Below are 23829 nucleotides of genomic sequence, written 5' to 3'. Positions count from 1 at the left end.
TTTTCATTGACCTTTGAACTTTACATGAAAAGAAAAGGAGAATCCACAGCCATGGTTGTTGACAGGGATGGAGAAGGACAGGTTTAATGGAAGGGGTAGGAACCAGCGTTTAGTATATTAGAGTGAGCCGAGTTGTTTGTAAAACGGCATATGATAGGGATTGATAGGTTTGTAGAGTTGGTTTAGATAGAATTTGGTTTTCTTAAATGTTTTTATTATAAAGGTATGATTGAGGAAATGAGGAGTTTGCAGAATAGAGTATTATGGAATGTGTATTGTTTGTAGTGCTAGGTTTGATCGAGTCAGGGTGTTGCAGAACTGGTTATGATACAGACTGAGGCTTGCAGAGTTGTACATTATAGACAGGGAAAGATGGAATCACTGGAGCTGAAATGTTGTGCATTAGGGTATGAGAATAACATGTATCTTCATGGGGGATGTCTCTGGGCCCTAGTTATAGGGTAGTACGCAGCCCGCAGGTCCTTATTCTCGGCTCAGTCTGCACCAAAGTGCTCTTCTACTGTCTGAAGTGAACGCAAATGTTGACTGATTCAAAGGAGTAAAATTATGCATTGATACTGAGAGGACTGATGGTCATCATTGTGAAATTAATGCCATGATGGTCGTCTGTGTTTCTCCTGTCTCTGTCTCTCCTGATTGTGCTCCTGAAAGAGGAGTAACCAGTGGACCAGGAGGATGTCGGAGCAGCAGAGCGCCCCTGAGCAACTGGCTGCAGGGAAGAGCCAGGGTGGAGCAGGAGCCACTTACAAGGTACTGTATCCTCTCCTCTGTTGTCTGTGTATTTCTCCCTATACTCTTGTGATCTTTCTATTCATTTCCTTTTCCCTCCTTTGCCCACTTCTCTATTTTCTATCTGCCCTCTTTGTATTCCTTACTCCCCGCCACATCTTTAAATTGGCAGCTTTACTTTGTCAATATGTCCCTCTTTCCTCACTCTCTCTGATCTAGGTGGTGCTGTTTGAATGTGAGAATTTCCAGGGTCGCAAGGCTGAGTTTTCTGCCGAGTGTAAAGATGTTTCAGAGAAGGGCTTGGAGAAGGTGGGCTCTGTGCTGGTTGAGTCTGGCCCGTAAGTACTGGTGCATTGGTGTCATTCACAGACACACACTTTCTTACACATAATGAATGTGTTTTCAGGCTCAGGTTAAATGTTGTGTTAACAAAAAAAGGAATACTGCATCTCTGTTACCACATACGGCCAAATACAACATTCTTTTTTTATTTTTATTTTTTTTATCCCATTTTCTCCCCAATTTTCGTGGTATCCAATCGCTAGTAATTACTATCTTGTCTCATCGCTACAACTCCCGTACGGGCTCGGGAGAGACGAAGGTTGAAAGCCATGCGTCCTCCGAAGCACAACCCAACCAAGCCGCACTGCTTCTTAACACAGCGCGCCTCCAACCCGGAAGCCAGCCGCACCAATGTGTCGGAGGAAACACCGTGTACCTGGCCCCCTTGGTTAGCGCGCACTGCGCCCGGCCCGCCACAGGAGTCGCTGGAGCGCGATGAGACAAGGATATCCCTACCGGCCAAACCCTCCCTAACCCGGACGACGCTATGCCAATTGTGCGTCGCCCCACGGACCTCCCGGTCGCGGCCGGCTGCGACAGAGCCTGGGCGCGAACCCAGAGACTCTGGTGGCGCAGTGCCAAATACAACATTCTAACAGCCTCCTCCTTCTCCTCTCTCCTGTCAGATGGGTGGGGTATGACCGCCAGGGGTTTGCAGGTGAGCAGTTTGTCCTGGAGAAAGGAGAGTATCCACGCTGGGACACCTGGACCAACAGCCAGTACAGCTATTCCTTCTGGTCCATGCGGCCTCTCAAAGTGGTGGGTAGCACTTACACAATGTCTCAACATACTCACTGACCATGTTAACATGTACACCATCTCACCGCTCTTCATTCCCTACCAATCTCAATCAACATTCTCTTACCATTTCAGCGCATATTTAGCCTCTCAGTACTCCCCTGTTTATCTCAACACTCTTTAACCATTGCAGAACGCCATGTACATCTCAACAGTCACTTCTCAGCAGACGGCTCTCATTGACTATCTGAATACTCAGTGATTACCTCAAGCCTCTATCTCAAGAGTCAGCTTTCAGTTACCAGCATAACACTGTCTGTGTGTGTACATCTCTCCATTTCTCCTCTTTAGGATAGTGCCGAACACAAGCTCCATCTGTTTGAGAGCCCAGGCTTCACTGGTAGAAAGATGGAGATTGTTGATGATGACGTTCCCAGTTTGTGGGGACATGGTTTCCAAGATCGCGTAGCAAGTGTCAAGGCTCTCAACGGAACGTAAGAGCTCCCTTTCACCCTCTCTCAAGTTCTTCCTGTTTTACCTTCTCTCTCTCACACTCTGTCCTTTGGTATTTTGCTGTTTCTTTCATGTCTCACTTCATGTCTCGTCTTTCTTCTCCTGACTCATGTCTCTCTGTTCCTTTGTTCTAGATGGGTTGGCTACATGTACCCAGGCTACAGGGGACGGCAGTATGTGTTTGAGCGTGGAGACTTCAAGCACTGGAACGACTGGGATTCCCCTGCACCTCAGATCCAGTCTGTCCGACGTGTGCGTGACATGCAGTGGCACAAGAGGGGGTGTTTCACCATCCCTGCTCCTACCCCTGACCCAGCTCCTGCCCCTGCCCCTGCCCCAGCACCTGAACCCCCTGCCCCCCCTGCCGCCGCTGGGGCCAGCTGAAGAGGACTCTGATCCACCTCCCCCCACTGAGCCTCTTCCATGAGCCTCTTCCTACCATCAGTGCCTGCCCTCTGCCTCATCCTAACCATGGCAAATGCTGCTCCCGCTTAGTGAGAAGTGCTATGTATGTTTTAGTGGCGAATAAAGTTTGTTTGACCAGAAATGGATTGTGTTTGTTGGTGCTGTTTCTATTGTTGGTACAGGCTTAAGAATGGACAGAGATAGGCCTACTTATTCATCTTATCATATTTCTAAGATGCCAAATCACTGTGTCTTGTTTGCAACAAAACTGTCCCGGTTTGCAAATAATTACATCTGAGACATCATTAGGAATCTGAGCATGGTAGTTTCAAAAGTTAGGCCTACCTTTCCACCCCAGACAGAGTAGGCCTACCTTTCCACCCCAGAGTAGGTTCTAGCGGGAGCTTTAACTGCTGGCTACTCTTCTTCTGTGGCTTAACCCAACAAGAGAGGGTCACAAGTGTTTCCCTAAAAGTTGTCTGGGTTTAAACATCTTCCACTGAACAGAAAGTGAATAGTTTAATCAATTGATTGTGGCAGAATTAGATTACTTCTCATTTTCATGTCTCCTTGGCTATAGAAGGTTGTGGCTCAGCCTTTGAATGTCAAAGAAATTAAACAATAATATATCCCCATATGCATCGGAGTCACGTCTTTCCTGGGTATTTTACAGTTTGTTTCTAGCATAAAGCATCACGAACCAATGTACACTGAGTATACCAAACATTAGGAACACCTTCCTAATATTGAGGCGCACCCCCCCCCCCCTTTTGCCCTCAGAACAGCCTCTATTCGTTGGGGCATGGACTCCACAAGGTGCTGAAAGTGTTCCACAGGGATGCTGGCCCGTGTTGACTTCAATGCTTCCCACAGCTATGCCAAGTTGGCTGGATGTCCTTTGGGTGGTGGACCATTCTTGATACACACGGGAAACTGTTGAGTGTGAAAAACACAGCATCTTTGGAGTTTATGACACAAACCGGTGAGCCTGGCGCCTACTACCATACCCCGTTCAAAGGCACATCAATCTTTTGTCTTGCCCATTCACCCTCTGAATGGCACACATATACAATCCATGTCTCAATTGTCTCAAGGCTTAAAAATAATTATTTAATCTGTCTCCTCCCCTTCATCTACACTGACTGAAGTAGATTTAACAAGTGACATCAATAAGGGATCATAGCTTTCACCTGGATTCACCTGGTCAGTCTATGTCATGGAAAGAGAAGGTCCTTAATGTTTTGTATACTCAGTGTAGATCACTTTATATAATTGGATCTGTTTTATTTTGTTTTAAATCTTAAACAAACAAAGAGTAGGCTTGTACTTTTTGCCATTTTCTATAATAAAAAGGTAGGCCTATGGCATACCTCTCATACCCCCTCAATTCAAGTCTTGGTTTTAACTTAACTGCCCTTCACTGACATGGAAGGAGGTAGGCTATTTAAATCTATGGACATAGCAGCCTATAGCCTAATTTCATCTGTCAAACAGTTAGGCCTACCTCTTATTTCTTAAATAGTACGAAATAGGCTCCAACACAAAGCCCTCTTATTTTTAGTAAAGTCTCATTAAAATGAAGATGGTTTAAATGTATTATGCCTACTCAAATGTGTCTACTTTCAGCACCATGTACTGTCCATTTCTGATTGTGCCGCAGCTGCTGCTACAAGTTTCAGCACCACAATGTAAGTTACTAGAATCTGGCCAGTGGAGGCTCCTCAGAGGAGATAGGGGAGGACCATCTTCCTCAGGGAATTTAATAAAAGATGTGAATCATTAAAAAAGTTATAGTTTTTAGATAAAAGTATACTAAATATATTCACGTCACCAAATAATTGATTAAAACACTTTTTTGCAATGAAGGTCTGAAGTAGCCTCAACAGCCATCTGTAGAGTAGCGCCATGGTGTAGCCGGAGGACAGCTAGTTTCCGACCTGGGTACATTGACTTCAATACAAATCCTAGGAGGCTCATGGTTCTCACCTCCTTCCATAGATTTACACAGTTATTATGACAACTTCCGGAGGACATCCTACAACCTATCAGAGCTCTAGAAGCATGAACTGACATGTTGTCCATCCAGTCAAAGGATCAGAGAATGAATCTAGTACTGAAACCATAAGCTACAGCTAGCTAGCACTGCAGTGCATAAAATGTGGTGAGTAGATGACTCAAAAAAAGAGAAAGGCAATAATTTAACAGTTTTTAACAAATGTATTTATTTAAAAATGAAGGAGAAGCAAGAGAGAGAGAGAGAGAGAGAGAGAGAGCTAGCTATATTTTGTTGTAATTTATTGCCGCCGGGGCCCGCCGGTGTAACTGCTAAACTGCTTGCTGACTGTACACTGTACTGCATGATTGTAGCGGGTTTACTAACACGTTAGTTCTAGTAACTATGTTGACTATGACATTAGCTAATATGGTGAAAACGATGTAGGCTGTGTGTGGCGGTTAGTGGTTATGATTTAAGGTTTGGCTTGGAAAGTTATTTTTGCCTGGTCACAGACAGCTAATGTGTTGTGCTCTGAAGTCCACACGTGAAGGGGAAATGTGAGCCGAGGAGAGCGCGTAGATGCGAGAAGGAATTCTACAATGAGCAAAATGATCATGCTGTTTGTATATGGCTGCTATGAAAGTGAACTGTGTTTGCGTGTGACCAGGGGTGTCTTCGATTCTATTGAAAAATATTTCTTAAACGGAAGCAACTGTTGGACTAATGATTACACCCTAGATCAGCTTGGAAGTTCTTAGACTACTCATCATATTTAAATGGTTATGAACAACATATCCACTATCAATCAAATATGGGTATTGTCCTATCGTGGTCAAACACTTGACAGGGAGGGATGTTTGCGCATTGGGTCTGAATAGAGGCCTCTATTCATAGAGGGTAGACCAGCCCCTCAGGGGTGGGTCATTCTTCTCATTCTCTGTAACTGGCTCAGGTGAGGCCTGCATCAATGTGCTCTTCTGCTCTCTGTGATGGAAGCAGAACTTGACACTGATACAGTGTAAAAAAATAAACCTTTATTTTGAGAGTATTGATGGTCATCATGGTGAAATGTTCAGGTTTCAATGAAATCCCATAATAGTTTTGTCTGTTTGAAATGTGCTATGGTAGAGTAGATGACACATTACAATAATAACATTGTGGGCATGTGCTACTATTGTCACGTTCCTGACCTATTTATGTTAGTTGTTATGTGTGTTAGTTGGTCAGGACGTGAGGTTGGGTGGGCATTCTATGTTTTCTGTTTCTGTGTTGGTTTTGGGTTGCCTGGTATGGCTCTTAATTAGAGGCAGGTGTTTGGCGTTCCTCTAATTAAGAGTCATATTTAGGTAGGCGTTGTCACAGTGTTCGTGGTGGGTGATTGTCTCCTGTGTCGTCGAATGTATGTACCATACGGGACTGTTTGGCTGTTCGTTTATTTTGATGTCGTCTGTTTCCTGTCCGTGAGTTTACGTTTAGTTATGTAAGTTTATGTTCAGGTTTCGTCAACGTCGTTTTCTTGTTTTGTATATTTGAAAGTGTTTTGTTTTTTCGTGTTGCCATCGTCGTTATAAATAAAGAGATGGCTTATTTCCCAAATGCTGCGTTTTGGTCTGATGATCCTTCTCTCCTCTCCTCGTCCGAGGATGAGGAGAGCGACAGCCCTTACAGAATCACCCACCAAGAATCCAGAACCAAGCAGCGTAATTTGGAGCAACGGGGAAGTATACAGGACTTATGGAGTTGGGAGCAAATATTTAACGGAGAAGGACCATGGGCAAAAGTGAATCACCGTCCATGGGAACAGCTGGAGGCAGCTCGGAGAGTGGAGGAAAAGAGAGAGAGGAACCGGAGTTATGAGGGAACGCGTCTTGCACGGAAGCCCAAAAAGCCCGTGAGTAACACCCAAAAATTTCTTGGGGGGGGGCTAAGAGGTAGTGGGCCAAGGGCAGGTAGTAGACCTGCGCCCACTTCCCAGGCTTACCGTGGAGAGCGGGAGTACGGGCAGGCGCCGTGTTACGCAGTAGAGCGCACGGTGTCTCCTGTACGAGTGCATAGCCCAGTGCAGGTTATTCCACCTCCCCGCACTGGTAGGGCTAGATTGGGTATTGAGCCAGGTGTCATGAGGCCGGCTCAACGCGTCTGGTCTCCAGTGCGTCTCCTCAGGCCGGCATACATGGCACCTGCCTTACGCATGGTTTCCCCGGTTCGCCTACATAGGCCGGTGCGGGTTATTCCACCTCCCCGCACTGGTCGGGCGACCGGGAGTATTCAACCAGGTAAGGTTGGGCAGGCTCAATGCTCAAGAGTACCAGTACGCCTCCACGGTCCGGTATTTCCGGCGCCACCTCCCCGCCCCAGCCTAGTACCTACAGTGTCTACACTACGCACTAGGCTACCAGTGCGTATCCTGAGCCCTGTTCCTCCTCCACGCACTCTCCCTGTAGTGCGTGTATCTAGCCCGGTGCCTCCAGTTCCGGCCCCACGCACTAAGCTACCAGTGCGTCTCCAGAGCCCTGTACAAACTGTATCTTCTCCCCCTACTAATCCTGATGTGCTTGTCCTCAGCCCGGCGTCACCAGTGCCGGTACCACGCATCAGTTATAGAGTGGGCTTTGAGAATACAGTGTGCCCTGTCCCTGCTCCCCGCACTAGTAGGAAGGTGCTTATCCTTAGCCCGGTGCCTCCAGTTCCGGCACCACGCACCAGGTCTACAGTGCGCCGTATCCGGCCTGAGCCATCCGTCTCCCCAGTGCCATCTGAGCCATCCGTCTCCCCAGCGCCATCTGAGCCATCCGTCTCCCCAGCGCCATCTGAGCCATCCGTCTCCCCAGCGCCGTCTGAGCCATCCGTCTGCCAGGAGCCTGCAAAGCCGCCCGTCTGCCATGAGCCTGCAAAGCCGCCCGTCTGCCATGAGCCTACAGAGCCATCCGCCAGACAGGAGCCGCTAGAGCCGTCAGCCAGACAGGAGCCGCTAGAGCCGTCAGCCAGACAGGATCTGCCAGAGCCGCCAACCAGACAGGATCTGCCAGAGCCGCCAACCAGACAGGATCTGCCAGAGCCGCCAACCAGACAGGATCTGCCAGAGCCGCCAACCAGACAGGATCTGCCAGAGCCGCCAACCAGACAGGATCTGCCAGAGCCGCCAGCGAGCCATGAGCAGCCAGAGCCGCCAGCGAGCCATGAGCAGCCAGAGCCGTCAGAGAGCCATGAGCAGCCAGAGCCGTCAGAGAGCCATGAGCAGCCAGAGCCGTCAGAGAGCCATGAGCAGCCAGAGCCGTCAGAGCGCCATGAGCGTCGAGAGCCGTCAGCCTGCCATGAGCGTCAAGAGCCGTCAGCCTGCCATGAGCGTCGAGAGCCGTCAGCCTGCCATGAGCGTCGAGAGCCGTCAGCCAGCCATGAGCGTCCAGAGCCGTCAGCCAGCCATGAGCGTCGAGAGCCGTCAGCCAGCCATGAGCGTCGAGAGCCGTCAGCCAGCCATGAGCGTCGAGAGCCGTCAGCCAGCCATGAGCGTCGAGATTCGTCAGTCAGCCATGAGCTGCCCTTCAGCCTGAAACGGCTAGATACCCAGAACTGCCCATCAGTCCAGAGCTGTCTCTCTGTCCGGAGCTGCCTTTCAGTCCGGAGTTGCCCCTCTATCCTGATCTCCCTCTCTATCTTGATCTACCTCTATATTCTTATCTATCCCTCTGTCTTGATTTATCTCTCTGTCCCGGTGCTGTCCTTATTAGTGATGTTATTAAGAGGATTTTGTGGGGGTAAAAAGAGGGTGGACATTCTTAGAGGGAGGAAGCTAGGATGGATTATGGTGGGGTGGGGACCTCGCCCGGAGCCTGAGCCACCACCGTGGTTAGATGCCCACCCAGACCCTCCCCTAGACTTTGTGCTGGTGCGTCCGGAGTTCGCACCTTATGGGGGGGGTAATGTCACGTTCCTGACCTATTTATGTTAGTTGTTATGTGTGTTAGTTGGTCAGGACGTGAGGTTGGGTGGGCATTCTATGTTTTCTGTTTCTGTGTTGGTTTTGGGTTGCCTGGTATGGCTCTTAATTAGAGGCAGGTGTTTGGCGTTCCTCTAATTAAGAGTCATATTTAGGTAGGCGTTGTCACAGTGTTCGTGGTGGGTGATTGTCTCCTGTGTCGTCGAATGTATGTACCATACGGGACTGTTTGGCTGTTCGTTTATTTTGATGTCGTCTGTTTCCTGTCCGTGAGTTTACGTTTAGTTATGTAAGTTTATGTTCAGGTTTCGTCAACGTCGTTTTCTTGTTTTGTATATTTGAAAGTGTTTTGTTTTTTCGTGTTGCCATCGTCGTTATAAATAAAGAGATGGCTTATTTCCCAAATGCTGCGTTTTGGTCTGATGATCCTTCTCTCCTCTCCTCTCCTCGTCCGAGGATGAGGAGAGCGACAGCCCTTACAACTATACAGTATTATTATGCAAGAATATCCATTTGTTATATAGGTATCCCTCAATGCATCACTCAACCCCTCTACGTGCACTTTACATATTGGATTACTCCCACTCCCATTTACTTTGGTTGGCGATACTGTACATGCCTTCAGGTCAGTGCTGTCTAGATCCATATGAAAGCTAAGGTGTAACATTGCTATTTAGAGTACTGCACACAGTGACAATCTTGAATGAGGGTCAGAGGTCAAGAAGACACCTGGGAGGAAATGGTCCCACCATCTTTGCACTACAACTCATGATAATCAATGCAACTGCTTGGGACTGCCACCATGAACGTGTGTATTACACTGTTGTCCAACGTAATAGAAGAGAATCTATTCAAATTGGTACTTGCAAATTGCGATGTAGCCCATGTAAACAGTCTATGCACATGTCCTAATTACAGTACCAGGAGTCGACTGTATACGTAGGAGCAGCCAATCGCCGGCTCTTACATCTGGTGCATGATTCGGACAAAATGTCCAGTATATTGGATGTGTGCAAACTCTTCTCCTTCGTCAAACACCTTCGACTGAAAAGTATGAAGTTCTCTTTTGAAAGTTGTTTGAGTGATGTGTTTTGGTGTTGCCTCTGATCACCCTACATAATGTCAGGAAATACTGTAAGTGGCTGATGAAACTAACTCAAGATGAAAATGATCAGAAAGTGTATTCCAGGTGAAGACAGAGACGGGGCTATGGTTCAGGTAGGTGGTCAATGTCAAGGATCTCCATCTTGGATTCAGCCCATACAGGCATCGGGTTGTGTAAATACCTTTGAGTGCCAATATATTTACTATTCAATAAACTACATTTCAACCACATATCTCATTCTGCTCTATTCATTTCCCCATTCCAACATGTGCATGTTGACACAACCCCACAAATCCTTACCCTAAGCCAAGTTTATCCAGTGCAATGCATTTGATTCAATTCACAGCACAGCACAATTTCCATCTGTGCACTCAGCCTAGTCTCATACACTAGATGTAACATAGTAAATGTAAATCAGCGATTCTCAAATTAGTATGATATGTTACATTTGGTATGGTTACATAAGAGTAAGACAGATTGTTACTTAAGGCAAAGACTAGAATCTCATCACAGACAATTGTAGCATTTTAGCAACTTTTCAACTACTTACTACTTTTAGCTACTTTGCAACTACTTAGCATGTTAGCTAACACTTCCCATAATCCTAACCTGAACCATTTTAGCTAACCCCTCCCCTAACCCTAACCTTTTAACCTAACTCCTAAACTTAACCAACAATCTCTAGCCTAGCTAACGTTAGCCACCTAGCCAGAATTCATAACATATCATACGTTTTAAAATTGGTAACGATTGTACATTTTGCAAATTAGTAACATATTGTACATTTTACAAATTCATAACATATCTTATGAATTGTAATTCATAACATATCATAAAAAATGGGTGATGGACATCCACAAATTAATACATACCATACGAAACGTAACATATCATACTAAATGGAGTGACTCCAATTTACCTGCAGAATAATACGAAATGCTCTGAGACCAGGTTGCAGCACTAGGTCTACCTCTGATTTCTCCAACCATGGGCCTACCCCTGCTCCAGTTTACCACTGTGTCACATTCATTACCTCCAACCAACTATAAATACTCTACCAACTTTATTAACTTCTACCAATTGACAATAATATCTACATGCAATTTCCTCCAGTCACTGCATCCAACCAGTGTAACACTAAACCCTCTTGTTGACAGCTCACATTGTGCAACTCTGCTCTTTCCTTCTGCCAACTGGAGAAAGCTGGCTTGTCAAGTCAACGTTTTTGTCAGCTTGTTACAGATGACCCCTGGAATTGAAAGCTTCCATCTTTGGTAAAAGGAAAACTGTGATAGTATGCATTGCTTGCACTTAGAGTAAATGATGGTCATGCGCCATCACAATCCATCGCAACCTTCGCTCTCTCTGTACCACTACTCTCTCCTATCCTATTATCTCTCCCTTCTGCTAAATCCTTCTCCCTTCTGTCTACTGACGCATTGAACCTACTCTTCTCCTTTTCCGCATCATTTTACTTTAACACAGGCTGTTTTTACAGATTTTCTTGTGTTGTTACATGTACATTCTACACACATTTTACATACATGGCACTTTAATTTATTTTATTTTTTACAGTAGTTAAATAGCAAGAATAAAGTAATTTGATATTTTGATATACAGTTGAAGTCGGAAGTTTACATACACTTAGGTTGGAGTCATGAAAACTCCTTTTTTTAACCACTCCACAAATTTCTTGTTAACAAACTATAGTTTTGGCAAGTCGATTAGGACATCTACTTTGTGCATGACACAAGTAATTTTTCCAAGAATTGTTTACAGACAGATTATTTCACTTATAATTCACTGTATCACAATTCAAGTAGGTCAGAAGTTTACATACACTAAGTTGACTGTGCCATTAAACAGCTTGGAAAATTCCAGAAAATTATCTCATGGCTTTAGAAGCTTCTGATAGGCTAATTGACATCATTTGAGTTAATTGGAGGTGTATCTGTGGATGTATTTCAAGGCCTACCTTCAAACTCAGTGCCTCTTTGCTTGACATCATGGGAAAATCTAAAGAAATCACCCAAGACCTCAGAAAAAACATTGTAGACCTCCACAAGTCTGGTTCATCCTTGGGAGCAATTTCCAAACGGCTGAAGGAACCACGTTCATCTGTACAAACAATAGTACGCAAGTATAAACACCATGGGACCACGCAGCCATCATACCGCTCAGGAAGGAGACGTGTTCTGTCTCCTAGAGATGAACGTACTTTGGTGCGAAAAGTGCAAATCAATCCTAGAACAACAGCAAAGGACCTTGTGAAGATGCTGGAGGAAACAGGTACAAAAGTATCTATATCCACAGTAAAACGAGTCCTATATCGACATAACCTGAAAGGCCGCTCAGCAAGGAAGAAGCCACTGCTCCAAAACCGCCATAAAAAAGCCAGACTACGGTTTGCAACTACACATGGGGACAAAGATCGTACTTTTTGGAGAAATGTACTCTGGTCTGACAAAACAAAAATAGAACTGCTTGGCCATAATGACCATCATTACGTTTGGAGGAAAAAGGGGTATGCTTGCAAGCCGAAGAACACCATCCCAACCGTGAAGCACGGGGGTGGCAGCATCATGTTGTGGGGGTGCTTTGCTGCAGGAGGGACTGGTGCACTTCACAAAATAGATGGCATCATGAGGGAGGAAAATTATGTGGCTATATTGAAGCAACATCTCAAGACATCAGTCAGGAAGTTAAAGCTTGGTCGCAAATGGGTCTTTCAAATGGACAATGACCCCAAGCATACTTCCAAAGTTGTGGCAAAATGGCTTAAGGACAACAAAGTCAAGGTATTGGAGTGGCCATCACAAAGCCCTGACCTCAATCCTATAGAAAATTTGTGGGCAGAACTGAAAAAGCATGTGCGAGCAAGGAGGCCTACAATCCTGACTCCGTTACACCAGCTCTGTCAGGAGGAATGGGCCAAAATTAACCCAACTTATCGTGGGAAGCTTATGGGATGCTACCCGAAACGTTTGACCCAAGTTAAACAATTTAAAGGGCAATGCTACCAAATACTAATTGAGTGTATGTAAACTTCTGACCCACTGGGAATGTGATGAAAGAAATAAAAGCTGAAATAAATCATTCTCTCTAGTATTATTCTGACATTTCACATTCTTAAAATAAAGTGGTGATCCTAACTGACCAAAGACAGGGAATGTTTACTTGGATCAAATGTCAGGAATTGTGAAAAATTGAGTTTAAATGTACTTGGCTTAGGTGTATGTAAACTTCCGACTTCAACTGTACATTACATCTAGATAGATAGTACTTATACATCGTGTTTTCAGTCATCATAACTTTTCTAGATCATGAGCTTTTAAACCCATCCCTCAGCTACTCTCAGTCTATTCCACCCATAAACTGCCCTCATATGATTGCCATGAGCCATATATTTTTCAACTGTGCTGTGATGTTTCACATATTCTGAAGCTGTCTAATCACATAGTATCTACAGATTGTAAGTTAAAGATAAATATTTTTACTAAAAGTATTATTATATTGTTGATTGATTGACTATGGTTTTCCAAATCTCCCATCAGTGCTATTTGTAAGGTTAATTTTAGATCATTGTTGTGATTTTTTTCAGCCATTCCTGAAAATGTGATCAGAAACAAGCTACAAAGAAGCAATACCAAAATAAGTGATCTAATGTTTCTGTCTATTCAAAGCAAAATCTGCAAAGCTGACAATGTTGTATGCCGCATATACATAACATTATGTTTGTGACAAGAGTTTTGTATAATAATTTAAATAGAAAAACTCAAGCGTTGTTTTGCGTATCAGTTCATAAACCATGTACCACGGAATCGGCACATTGAAAATCTCTTTCCAACTATTTTGCAACTTGTATGGCGCCGCGGTCAACATCTTGGTCCTCAAGTAAAACTGATATTTGTATTTATTTAGGTCTTTAATAAAAACAAACAAGTTCCCTACCTGTCTTTTCTGGAAGATGAAACTGGAGTTGCAACCAGTTTTTATGGCTTGTTTTAGAAAGGGCAATATTTTGAAAAAGGGGTGAGAGGTTGTAATCTGGGTAAAGGGAAATAGGCCATTTTTGAAGAAGGGATGAAACATTTGTACTAATCTACTGGAGAACCAGTTCAGGTTTAAGTATAATTTTTGTATGACTGATGCTTTTCGTGATAGGTTTAATGCTTCAATATTTATGAAATTCACCCCCCATATTAATTATATAAATAAGCATGTTTTATTTTGTCTGGCTTGCCTTCCAAATAAAATGAAATATATTTTGCTCAAATAATTTAAAATACAAATCGTTCAGCGTAGACATGGCCGTAAGCAAATAGGTCAACTGGGATGGATATGATTAAATAATTAATCAGGGTGATTTTTCCACAAATAGACAGGTATTTACCTTTCCATGGTAGCAAGATCGTATCTATTTTTGCACATTTCTGTTAACATTTGTTCACTTCACTGTAAAACAAGGGGCACTGCTCCTCCCTACCTTCAGGCTATGCTCAAACCCTACACCCAAACCTGAGCACTTCATCCTTCCAGCTCTGGTCTTTTCCTACTAACACTGACTTTGCTGATAACTAATTTTGAGGGAAAATGTATACTGAGCAAAAATATAAACGCAACATGTAAAGTGTTGGTCCCCTGTGTCATGAGCTGAAATAAAAGATCCCAAAAATGTTCCATTTGCACAAAAAATGTATTTCTCTCAAATTTTGTGCACAAATTTGTTTACATCCATGTTAGTGAGCATTTCTCATTTTACATGATAATCCATCCACCTGACATGTGTGGCATATCAACAAGCTGATTAAAAAGTATGATCATTACACAGGTGTACCTTGTGCTGCGGCCAATAAAATGCCACTAAGTTTTTGGGAGCATGCTATTGGCATGCTGAATGCCATTTCTCTACCATAAGCCACCTCCATCGTCGTTTTAGAGAATTTGGCAGTATGTCCATCCGGCCTCACAACCGCAGACACGTGTGACCACACCAGCCCAATAGCTCCACACACAGCTTCTTCACCTACGGGATGGTCTGAGACGAGTCTCCCAGACAGCTGATGAAACTGTAGGTTTACACAACCGAAGAATTTCTGCACAAACTCTCAGAAACCATCTCAGGGAAGCTCATCTGTCTGCTCCTCTTTCTCACCAGGTTCTTGACCTGACTGCAGTTCGGCATCGTAACCGACTTTAGTGGGCAAATGCTCACCTTCAATGGCCACTGGCATGCTGAAGAAGTGTGCTCTTCATGGATGAATCCCGGTTTCAATTGTACCGGGCAGATGGCAGACATCTTGTATAGCGTTGTGTGGGTAAGCGGTTTGCTGATGTCAATGTTGTGAACAGAGTGCCCCATGGTGGCGGTGGGGTTATGGTATGTGCAGGCATAAGCTACAGACAACGAACACACAATTGCATTTTATCAATGGCAATTTGAATGCACAGAGAAACCATGACGAGATCCTGAGGCCCATTGTTGTGCCATTCATCCGCCGCCATCACCTCATGTTTCAGCATGATAATGTACAGCCCCATGTCGCAAGGATCTGTACACAATTCCTGGAAGCTGAAAATGTCCCAGTTCTTCCATGGTCTGCATACTCACCAGACATGTCACCCATTGAGCCTGTTTGGGATGCTCTGGATTGACATGTCCAACAGCCTGTTCCAGTTCCTGACAATATTCAGCAACTTCGCACAGCCATTGAAGAGGTGTGGGACAACATTTCACAGGCCACAATTAACAGCCTGATCAACTCTATGCGAAGGAGATGTGTTGGGCTGCATGAGGCAAATGGTGGTCACACCAGATACTGACTGGTTTTCTAATCCATGCCCCTACCTTTTTTTAAGGTATCTGTGACCAACAGATGCATATGTTGTCTCACCGAGCTATCTTAAGATGAATGCACTAATTGTAAGTGACTCTGGATAAGAGCATCTGCTAAATGACTAAAATGTAAATGTATAAACTAAATTATCTCCAATAGAAATTATTGCCAATAACGACCCAATGACTGTTTACTATGTTAACCATTATTCCTATGTAAGAGTTAACTGAAATACCAGGTTTTGTGAGTTAAATCAGTCCCTTTCTATCAATTTGGCACTCTCCCTTCTCTATCTCATCCTCTTACTCTCTCCCTCTCTGGTGGTCCAGGCATACAGGCAGCTCTCATTGTAAGTGTGGGACTCTTGGCACTGGTTGTGCTGAATCATGTGGATATCGAACAATGACCGGCTGGACAAAATTGACAACTAATGAAATAACTTTGAGGGGGAGTGAGAAGGGGGGCCAGGTAGAGCGGTGACCCCACAGTCCCATCTGCTCGGCCTATTGCAGGCTGATCTGGAGGGTGGCTTGGATGCAGAGGAGTGTTGGCAGAGTTTCCACCCCTGAGCGCGCCGTATATATTGAGCTCGGCATGCCATCACAAACACACTGGCACAGACACGTACTGGTAAGAGATTCACATCCATTGCTCTCCACATTATTTGATCCAACTTTGTCTAGATTTTTTAAACAAATAGGTTAGTTTATAATTTTACATGTTGGGATAACATAATTCTTTGTCATTATACATAAAACTATGTAACTTACAAACAAATAGATTAACATGAGGACTGTTTCAATTTAACTGTTTTTGTTGGAATATTTTTTGGGAGGGGACTTTTTTTACAAACATGAGAGAACCAGCTTCGTGCAGAATTTAACTGCAGGTTTTCTGGCACTATTATTTCATGTTTTTGCTACTATCCTATCAAACTGCAAACTACTGGACCCTAAAAATATGTTATTCTCTGTACAGTTTCATCATAACCCATCCGCTTCACTATGGCCACAGACCACCAGAACCCTGCATCCAAGCAGCAGCAGCCAGGCACTAGTGCTTTCAAGGTGAGGGGGAGAGGGGGAGGCAGAGGAAGGGCAGGGCAGGGCAGGGCAGAGGAGGGCAGGAAAGAAGGATGGGTAATGGTGGGGCAGGGCATGATAGGGACAATGACACACTGCAAGATTTTTATATATATATATATATATATATATATATATATATATATATATATATATATATATATATACATATATAACTTGAGATCCCGACAGGCCGAGCATAGCAAGGAGACCTAAACATGCATTTTGTCTCTCCCTGTCTTCCACAGTTGATCATCTATGAACAGGAGAACTTCCAGGGGCCTTGCCATGAGCTGACTGGTCCCTGTAACAACCTCCAGGAAGCAGGCGTGGAGAAAGTGGGCTCCATACTGGTGCTGTGTGGACCGTAAGTGTGGCTCAGAGATAGTATGATAGAGAGAGGGAAAGAAAGAGAGGAAGTATGAGTTAAAGTAAAAAGAAACAGAATGATAGACGGACGCAAACAAAGTGGGTTAGATAGAGGTGTGTGATTGTCTGTGTGTGTGGTGGGGGGGTAGATATGGTGTGATTGTCAAACAATAGAAAAAGAAAAGGGATTGGTGATTGGACAAATTAAAATGGTTCTGTACAGGAAAACAAACACTTCCAAACCATTCCATAACACAAATATAGTCACTACATTGTGCACAAGGCACAGTATGTTCATTCACCTTTAATCTTGTTTTTGTCATCCTTCACTTTCCCCCTCCATCACCTTGTGCCCTCCTCACCTTTACTCGTCTGTGCTTTCTCAGATGGGTGGGATACGAGCAGGCTAACTGTAAGGGGGAGCAGTATGTGTTTGAGAAGGGGGAGTATCCTCGCTGGGATTCCTGGACCAACAGCAGACGTAGCGACAATATCTTTGCATTCCGCCCCATTAAAGTGGTAACACAGCACCCCCTTCGCTACTACAACACAAATCAACCACTTTGTAGATTCTCTGTGATCATTTCTTATGATGTTTTCTATTCTCCTCACAGGACAGCCAGGAGCACAAGATTGTCCTTTATGAAAACCCCAGTTTCGCGGGGAAGAAGATCGAGATCATAGATGATGATGTCCCCAGCTTCCACGCACACGGATACCAAGAGAAGGTCTCCTCTGTCAGAGTTCAGAGTGGCACGTGAGTCTGTCCGCCAACAGCAGTTATATCTGCCCCAACATTACCATATTGCTATTTTCTCCTAATTACATGTATTGATCTTTTCTCCACGGCTTTCTTCTCTAAATACTTTTCTAATTTTTGTTTCTCTCCCATTCCATGACTCTCACGCCTCTGTTGGTTGTGTACCAGTTGGGTGGGGTACCAGTACCCTGGCTACAGAGGCTATCAGTACCTGTTTGAAAAGGGTGAATACAAGGACAGTGCTGAGTTTGGTGCCCAGTTCCCTCAGATCCAATCTGTCAGGCGCATCCGAGACATGCAGTGGCACCAGAGGGGAGCTTTTCACCCTGCCGCCGGCGCCAACTAAGCTTAAATGACTCTTTCCTGCACCAAGCCCTGACCCCTGCAACCCTGCTCCTTCACACACTTCTCCCCCCTCACCTACTCAAAATTGCATTTGATGCCTATTGCCATTGTTTCCATAGCACCATCCTTTAAAGCAAACTAATAAATCCTTGTTGCTTACATTTCAAGTGGTCGTGTGACTCAACTTTGTTCTCCTGTATTGTTTATCTGAACAGAAAGTGTACCTTTCAATTACTGAGCCACAACAGCATCTATTGCTTTCCAGACCAAAATATGTAGGTGGGAGAGTGATTGGATGATGAATAATTGTAATGGTATCAAATTTAAAACTGAATATGTGACTTGGTCCAATTTCATATGAGCTCCTTAAAAGTCTACAGATAATGTCGAACCTCATCATTACGTGAAACAAAACGTTACAGAGGAATCCAGTATTGTATTATTATAATAGTATGCTGTGATTGGTTACCCGCCAAGCATTGACATCATTTCCTGTAATGAAAAAAACACCGGAAAAGAAAGAGGAACATGAGGTAGCGTCGGTAAAATACTATTAGCAACAAGTGTAGACATATTACACAGCCTACGATCACTGCTAGATAGTCTGGATGAGACTTTACATACGTTCAATTGGAGTTTGGTAAAGCATTTCGATACTTTTAGAACCGTTTAAGTAACTGCTATCTAGCTAGCATATTTAGCTAACTTTCAAGCTGACGTTACTGTATCTATTAAGCCGCTCATCAAAGTAGGTGATACTAGCTAGATAACTAACCGAAACGGGCATATTATTGCTAGCTAGCTAGATAACTGTTAATTGCACAGGTTGTCCAGTATTCTGCAGAACCCTTAGCTATCTAGTAGTCTGTTGACATCCTATAACTCGTATAACAGATAAATACTTCAACCTTGTAAGGGGTCATTTATGCTATTGCCTTCATGTAGCAAACTCTCTTGTCATCCACAGTTAACATGCCAGTCCTCTGTAGCAGTTGTGCTGAGAAGCGTGCAGTGCTGAAACGTCCAAAAACGGCCCATTCCCTGTGCAAAGAATGCTTCTTCTGGGCCTTTGAGGAGGAGGTGCATCAGACAATAGTCTCAGCGCAGCTCTTCAAACATGGAGAAACTGTGGGCATTGGTGCCTCGGGTGGGAAGGACTCCACTGTGCTGGCACATGTCATGAAAGTCCTAAATGAGCGCTATAACTACGGCCTGAAACTACTGCTACTGTCAGTGGATGAGGGCATCACAGGTTACCGTGACGACTCCTTGGAGACGGTGAAGAGGAACCAGCAGCAGTATGAGCTGCCTCTGAAGATTGTATCCTATGAGGAGCTGTATGGCTGGACCATGGATGCCATAGTGAAGCAGGTTGGACTGAAGAACAATTGCACTTTCTGTGGAGTGTTCAGAAGGCAGGCGCTGGACAGGGGAGCCATGATGCTGAAGGTTGATAAGATATGTACAGGTAATTTATAACAAAAGTATTCTCATTGATCAAGCTTATCTCTTATTTTAGATGAGGTGGACTTTTTAAAATAGTCCCTCCGGAATTTTGCGATTCTTCCATCAGCGCACTACAAAAAGGGGCTCTCAATTTTAACCAATCAACCATTTTATACTTTTACAGCATAAAATGGTTTGATCAAGCAACACGTCAACTTCGTCAGTGCATTTTCGTGACAAATTAGATCAAACTAGCACAAATTGCCATGCAAAATGTAATCATTGCCTCAGCAAAATCAAGCATTTTGGCCTGCAACTATCACAAACAATCTCTGTGAAATCCTGGAGGGACTGATTTTAAAATGCTGTTCCTGTGTGTGTCTGATTCTGTTTTCAGGTCACAACGCTGACGATGTGGCAGAGACAGTTCTGATGAATGTCCTCCGAGGAGACATCGCCCGTCTGCGTCGCTGCACTGCTATCAGCACATCCAGCGAGGGCGAGGGGGTGGTGCCACGCTGCAAGCCCCTCAAATACGCTTACGAGAAGGAGATTGTCCTCTACGCCTACTTCAAGAAGCTGGACTACTTCTCCACAGAGTGCATCTACTCCCCCAACGCTTACAGAGGCCACGCCCGCACCTTCCTGAAAGACCTGGAGGCTGTGCGGCCCAGCGCCATCATGGACGTCATCCACTCTGGGGAGAACCTGTCAGTGAGGGAGGGCGTGAAGATGCCCGTTCAGGGGACCTGCGGCCGCTGTGGCTACATCTCCAGCCAGGCGCTGTGTAAGTCCTGTGTGCTGTTGGAGGGCCTGAACCGCGGCCTGCCCAGACTAGGAATTGGAAAGCACCACCGTCTCCACGAGAAGATCCTCTCACAGCAGCCTCTGACCCAGGAAGAGGAGAGGAAGCTCAAGGCTGTGGACTTCTGAGAGGTGAATAGGCAGAACATCTCAGGATCACTACCACTGTTTCTGTTAAGTGACACTTTGAAATGAGTGACCCAAGATGAGTCAACCAGATGTTGAGTTGTTTTAAAGGTTCAGCTTTGAGTTGAAGTAGGGATGTTACGTTGCCTCTAATGAAAGAGTGGCCAGCGTTTTCCCTTGTCAGCCACTCAAATCAAAGTTATTGGTCGTGTACACAGATATCCACACCTTGCTATTGGATTTCAACATTGCAGAACCAATTTTATTTTTGTAAACTTAAGTTTACAATTGTAATTTAGAAAATAAAGACACATGGCATGGACAAAATGATTGGCACCCCGGAGCTAGTACTTGGTTTCACTGCCCTAGGCCCAGATAGCTACAATAAGCATAGTTGACAGTTATCAATGAGCTTGCTGCACCTTCCTACTAGCAAATTTGCCCACTCTTCAGCAGCAAACTGCTCTAATTCTTCAATGTTTGAGGGGTGCCCTCCACCAACTGTTGTTTTCAGCTCTCGCCATAGGTTATGGATGTGATTCAGATCTTTTCTTTTCACAGGCCACTCCAGGCCCGGTTTCCCAACAGCGATGGAACTTAGGCTTACGAGTATATTAACGATGCATCTTTCCTACAACGGCTGAAGATGTAACATGAGTTTCCCAAAACACCACGCAGAGAGAACGCTCACTATGTGCGTCGTTGAGGCATGTGACGATACTGATAGAATCAAAAGAAAAGGTAACGCTGCTCTCGGATCAGAATTCTCCATTCGAATCTGACCTTAACATTAGAATTATTCCACAATACTGACAACGGATCAGCTCTTAGAGATATTATCACCTAAGGCTACAAATATTGAGGCGGCATATTCTAATGCTCACCCTATAATAATGCACTAAATCAAGATTTGGTACATCATGAAATATATTGAGGAAAAAATTGGACAGTAGGTTACAAATAGCAAAATAGAAGTCAATTAATTGAACATGAAATGTATTTCAATATGATTGAAAGAGGCCTATAGGCTACTGTATTTCTATTTGAATGCAGTCATCTCGGTTGTAATGTGAAGCATCTTTGTATACGTCGATTGTTTGTATCAATTGCAAAGACATTGGCAACTTTGTATTTGTAGTCAACGTTGTTCTGAAGTTATCGGTGGTTACAGAGAGACGGATAAACCATGTGATTCAGGGTTTAGCAGAGATCCTCTGTATAACGGGAGGGCAAAAAAAAGCGTTTAACGACAAACCTAGCGGTCGTGCGAGTGGTCTGAGGCAGGTGTTAGATTACGAGTGTTTTTAATGCAAACGATGGTTTTGGGGAAACGGCTCAGAGATTTTAACGATGCTCCTATGAAGGTTCTAGCTATGAACTTAGCCTTAAGATGCTTTTGGGAAACCGGGCCCTGAGCAGTCCAGCAACCATTCCTGGGTACTTTTGATGTGTGTTTGGGGTCATTGTCCTTCTATAAGACCCACAACCTTTAACAGAGACAGATTTTTTTGGACACTGGATGATTATTGGACTCTGAAACACCTTGGTAATCTGCTGATTACATCATGTCTTGCACACACACACACACACAGTTTCCTAGGCAGCAAAGCAACCCCACAGCATTTTTCGAACCTCCACAATTTTTGATTGGAGTGTGTTGTTTTCTTTGAATGCTTTGGTCATTGGTAAACATAGTAAGACACGACTGCTGGGAGACAAGAAAGCCTGGTGGAACTTCTCCAAACAAGGCAAAATCCTGGGGGAAATGTTCTGTGGTGTTTTTACTGACAACCAAATGAAGCATTCAATGAAAAGAACTCTCTACAATCAAAGATGAGCGAGGTCTGATGATTCTGTGGGGTTGCTTTGCTGCCTCAGGTACCTTCGGGCCTTGAATGTGCAAGCATCATAAAATCAGCAGATTATCAAGTGTTTTGGAGTCCCATGTACAACCCGGCATCCAAAAGCGGTCTCTGCATTGAAGGTTGTGGGTCTTCCAGCAGGGCAATGACCCCAAACACACAACAAAAAGCACCCAGAAATGGTTCAACAAAAGATGCTGGACTGTTTTGGAGTGGCCAGCGAAAAGTCCAGATCTGAAATAGGGAATAATTTAAGAAAAGTCCAAGGATGCCAATGTATATTTGGCCGCAACTGTAAATGATCTGTATAGACAGTATATGAATAGAAAGGTGTGTACAGCAGTAGTTATATAGGATGAGCCATGACTAGAATACAGTATGTAAACATTATTAAAGTGACCAGTGTTCAGTGACTATGTGCATAGGGCTGCAGTCTTTAACGTGCAGGGTAGAGTACCGGGTGGTAGCCGGGTAGTGACAGTGTCTAACGTTCAGGGCAGGGTACCGGGCTGATGGCCTGGAGATAGAAGCTGTTTTTCAGTCTCTCGGTCCCCGCTTTGATGCACCTGTACTGTCTCTGCCTTCTAGAGCGCGTGTCGAGCTCATTCTAAGGTGGGCAGAGTGTCTGCGGGTTTTTGCTCCTCCCTTGTGCTTTATTGATGAGTTAAGGTCACTAATTAGTAAGGAACTCCCTTCACCTGGTTGTCTAGGTCTTAATTGAAACTAAAAACCTGCAGACACTCTGTCCTCTGTGTAATGAGTTTGAGACTGCTGTTCTAGAGGGTAGCGGTTCAGCAGGCTGTGGATCGGGTCTAAATGGGGAAGTGAGAATGATTAAAAATATATTTTGCAATTTCTGGAATCCAAATGCAATTTACATTCAGCTATGCGGTCAGTGAGTCAGTGCATTATGAAACTTCTGTCAGCTGATGATTGAAATACAAGTGTATTTTGTATGGTAACTGTATATTAAAGCTATTCAACTTTTGCATGGCTTCTTCTGATTTAGTCTCTCTGACACGTTCTTCACGAGTTTTCTTACACGTACTTGTGTTAGGATTACTTTTTTCACAAATTGGAGGGGGAAAAACCCTACCTGAAGAAAAAAATGTATGACAATATGTGGAATTTACCTCCACACTGCCTTGTAAGGTCCAATTAATAGGCTACTATGCATATAATAACAATATAGGTAGGAGTAGCTGCTGTACGTTATGTATTGACTTGTGTAACAGTGTTTCATCAGTCGCGCTTACAACGTTTTCATGTAACAATGTTTCTTTGTAACAATGTTTCTTTGTAACAGGCTGCTACAGTAGGCTTTTTTGTTATCACTCGCTAGAGGCCGCCCTTTATCAGAGGAAAGTTCTTTACACGGCCCGGGTTCTTTTACGCCTGCTAAATTAGGTTAC

At 44.2% G+C, this 23829-nt stretch overlaps 2 protein-coding genes and 1 pseudogene across 4 annotated transcripts; all 3 read left to right on the top strand.

Moving 5' to 3' along the window:
* Positions 1-657: 657 nt before the first annotated feature.
* LOC120062715 (beta-crystallin B3-like) lies at positions 658-2826 on the top strand. Its single transcript, XM_039012775.1, has 5 exons — positions 658-771; positions 970-1088; positions 1719-1851; positions 2182-2324; positions 2478-2826. The coding sequence occupies exons 1-5, from the start codon at positions 697-699 to the stop codon at positions 2725-2727; spliced, it is 720 nt and encodes a 239-aa protein (XP_038868703.1). The 5' UTR covers positions 658-696; the 3' UTR covers positions 2728-2826.
* A 13801-nt stretch (positions 2827-16627) lies between these two features.
* LOC120063591 lies at positions 16628-18190 on the top strand (annotated as a pseudogene).
* A 482-nt stretch (positions 18191-18672) lies between these two features.
* On the top strand, positions 18673-23408 carry LOC120063165 (cytoplasmic tRNA 2-thiolation protein 1). 3 transcript variants are annotated; one of them, XM_039013364.1, is made up of 4 exons: positions 18695-18819; positions 19147-19647; positions 20023-20561; positions 21117-23408. In XM_039013364.1, exons 2-3 carry the CDS (start codon positions 19152-19154, stop codon positions 20556-20558), a joined length of 1032 nt encoding a protein of 343 aa, XP_038869292.1. In that variant the 5' UTR covers positions 18695-18819; positions 19147-19151; the 3' UTR covers positions 20559-20561; positions 21117-23408. The 3 variants fall into 3 exon arrangements, with proteins under 3 accessions (XP_038869294.1, XP_038869292.1, XP_038869291.1); XM_039013366.1 differs by having other exon boundaries at positions 18673-18712; positions 20023-23408; XM_039013363.1 differs by having other exon boundaries at positions 20023-23408.
* The last annotated feature ends 421 nt before the right edge of the window (positions 23409-23829 follow it).

Source organism: Salvelinus namaycush, chromosome 18 (assembly GCF_016432855.1).
Source record: "Salvelinus namaycush isolate Seneca chromosome 18, SaNama_1.0, whole genome shotgun sequence".
NCBI lineage: Eukaryota > Metazoa > Chordata > Actinopteri > Salmoniformes > Salmonidae > Salvelinus > Salvelinus namaycush.
Note: the sequence above shows the minus strand (reverse complement) of the source record. Positions and strands in the feature narration are given on the sequence as shown.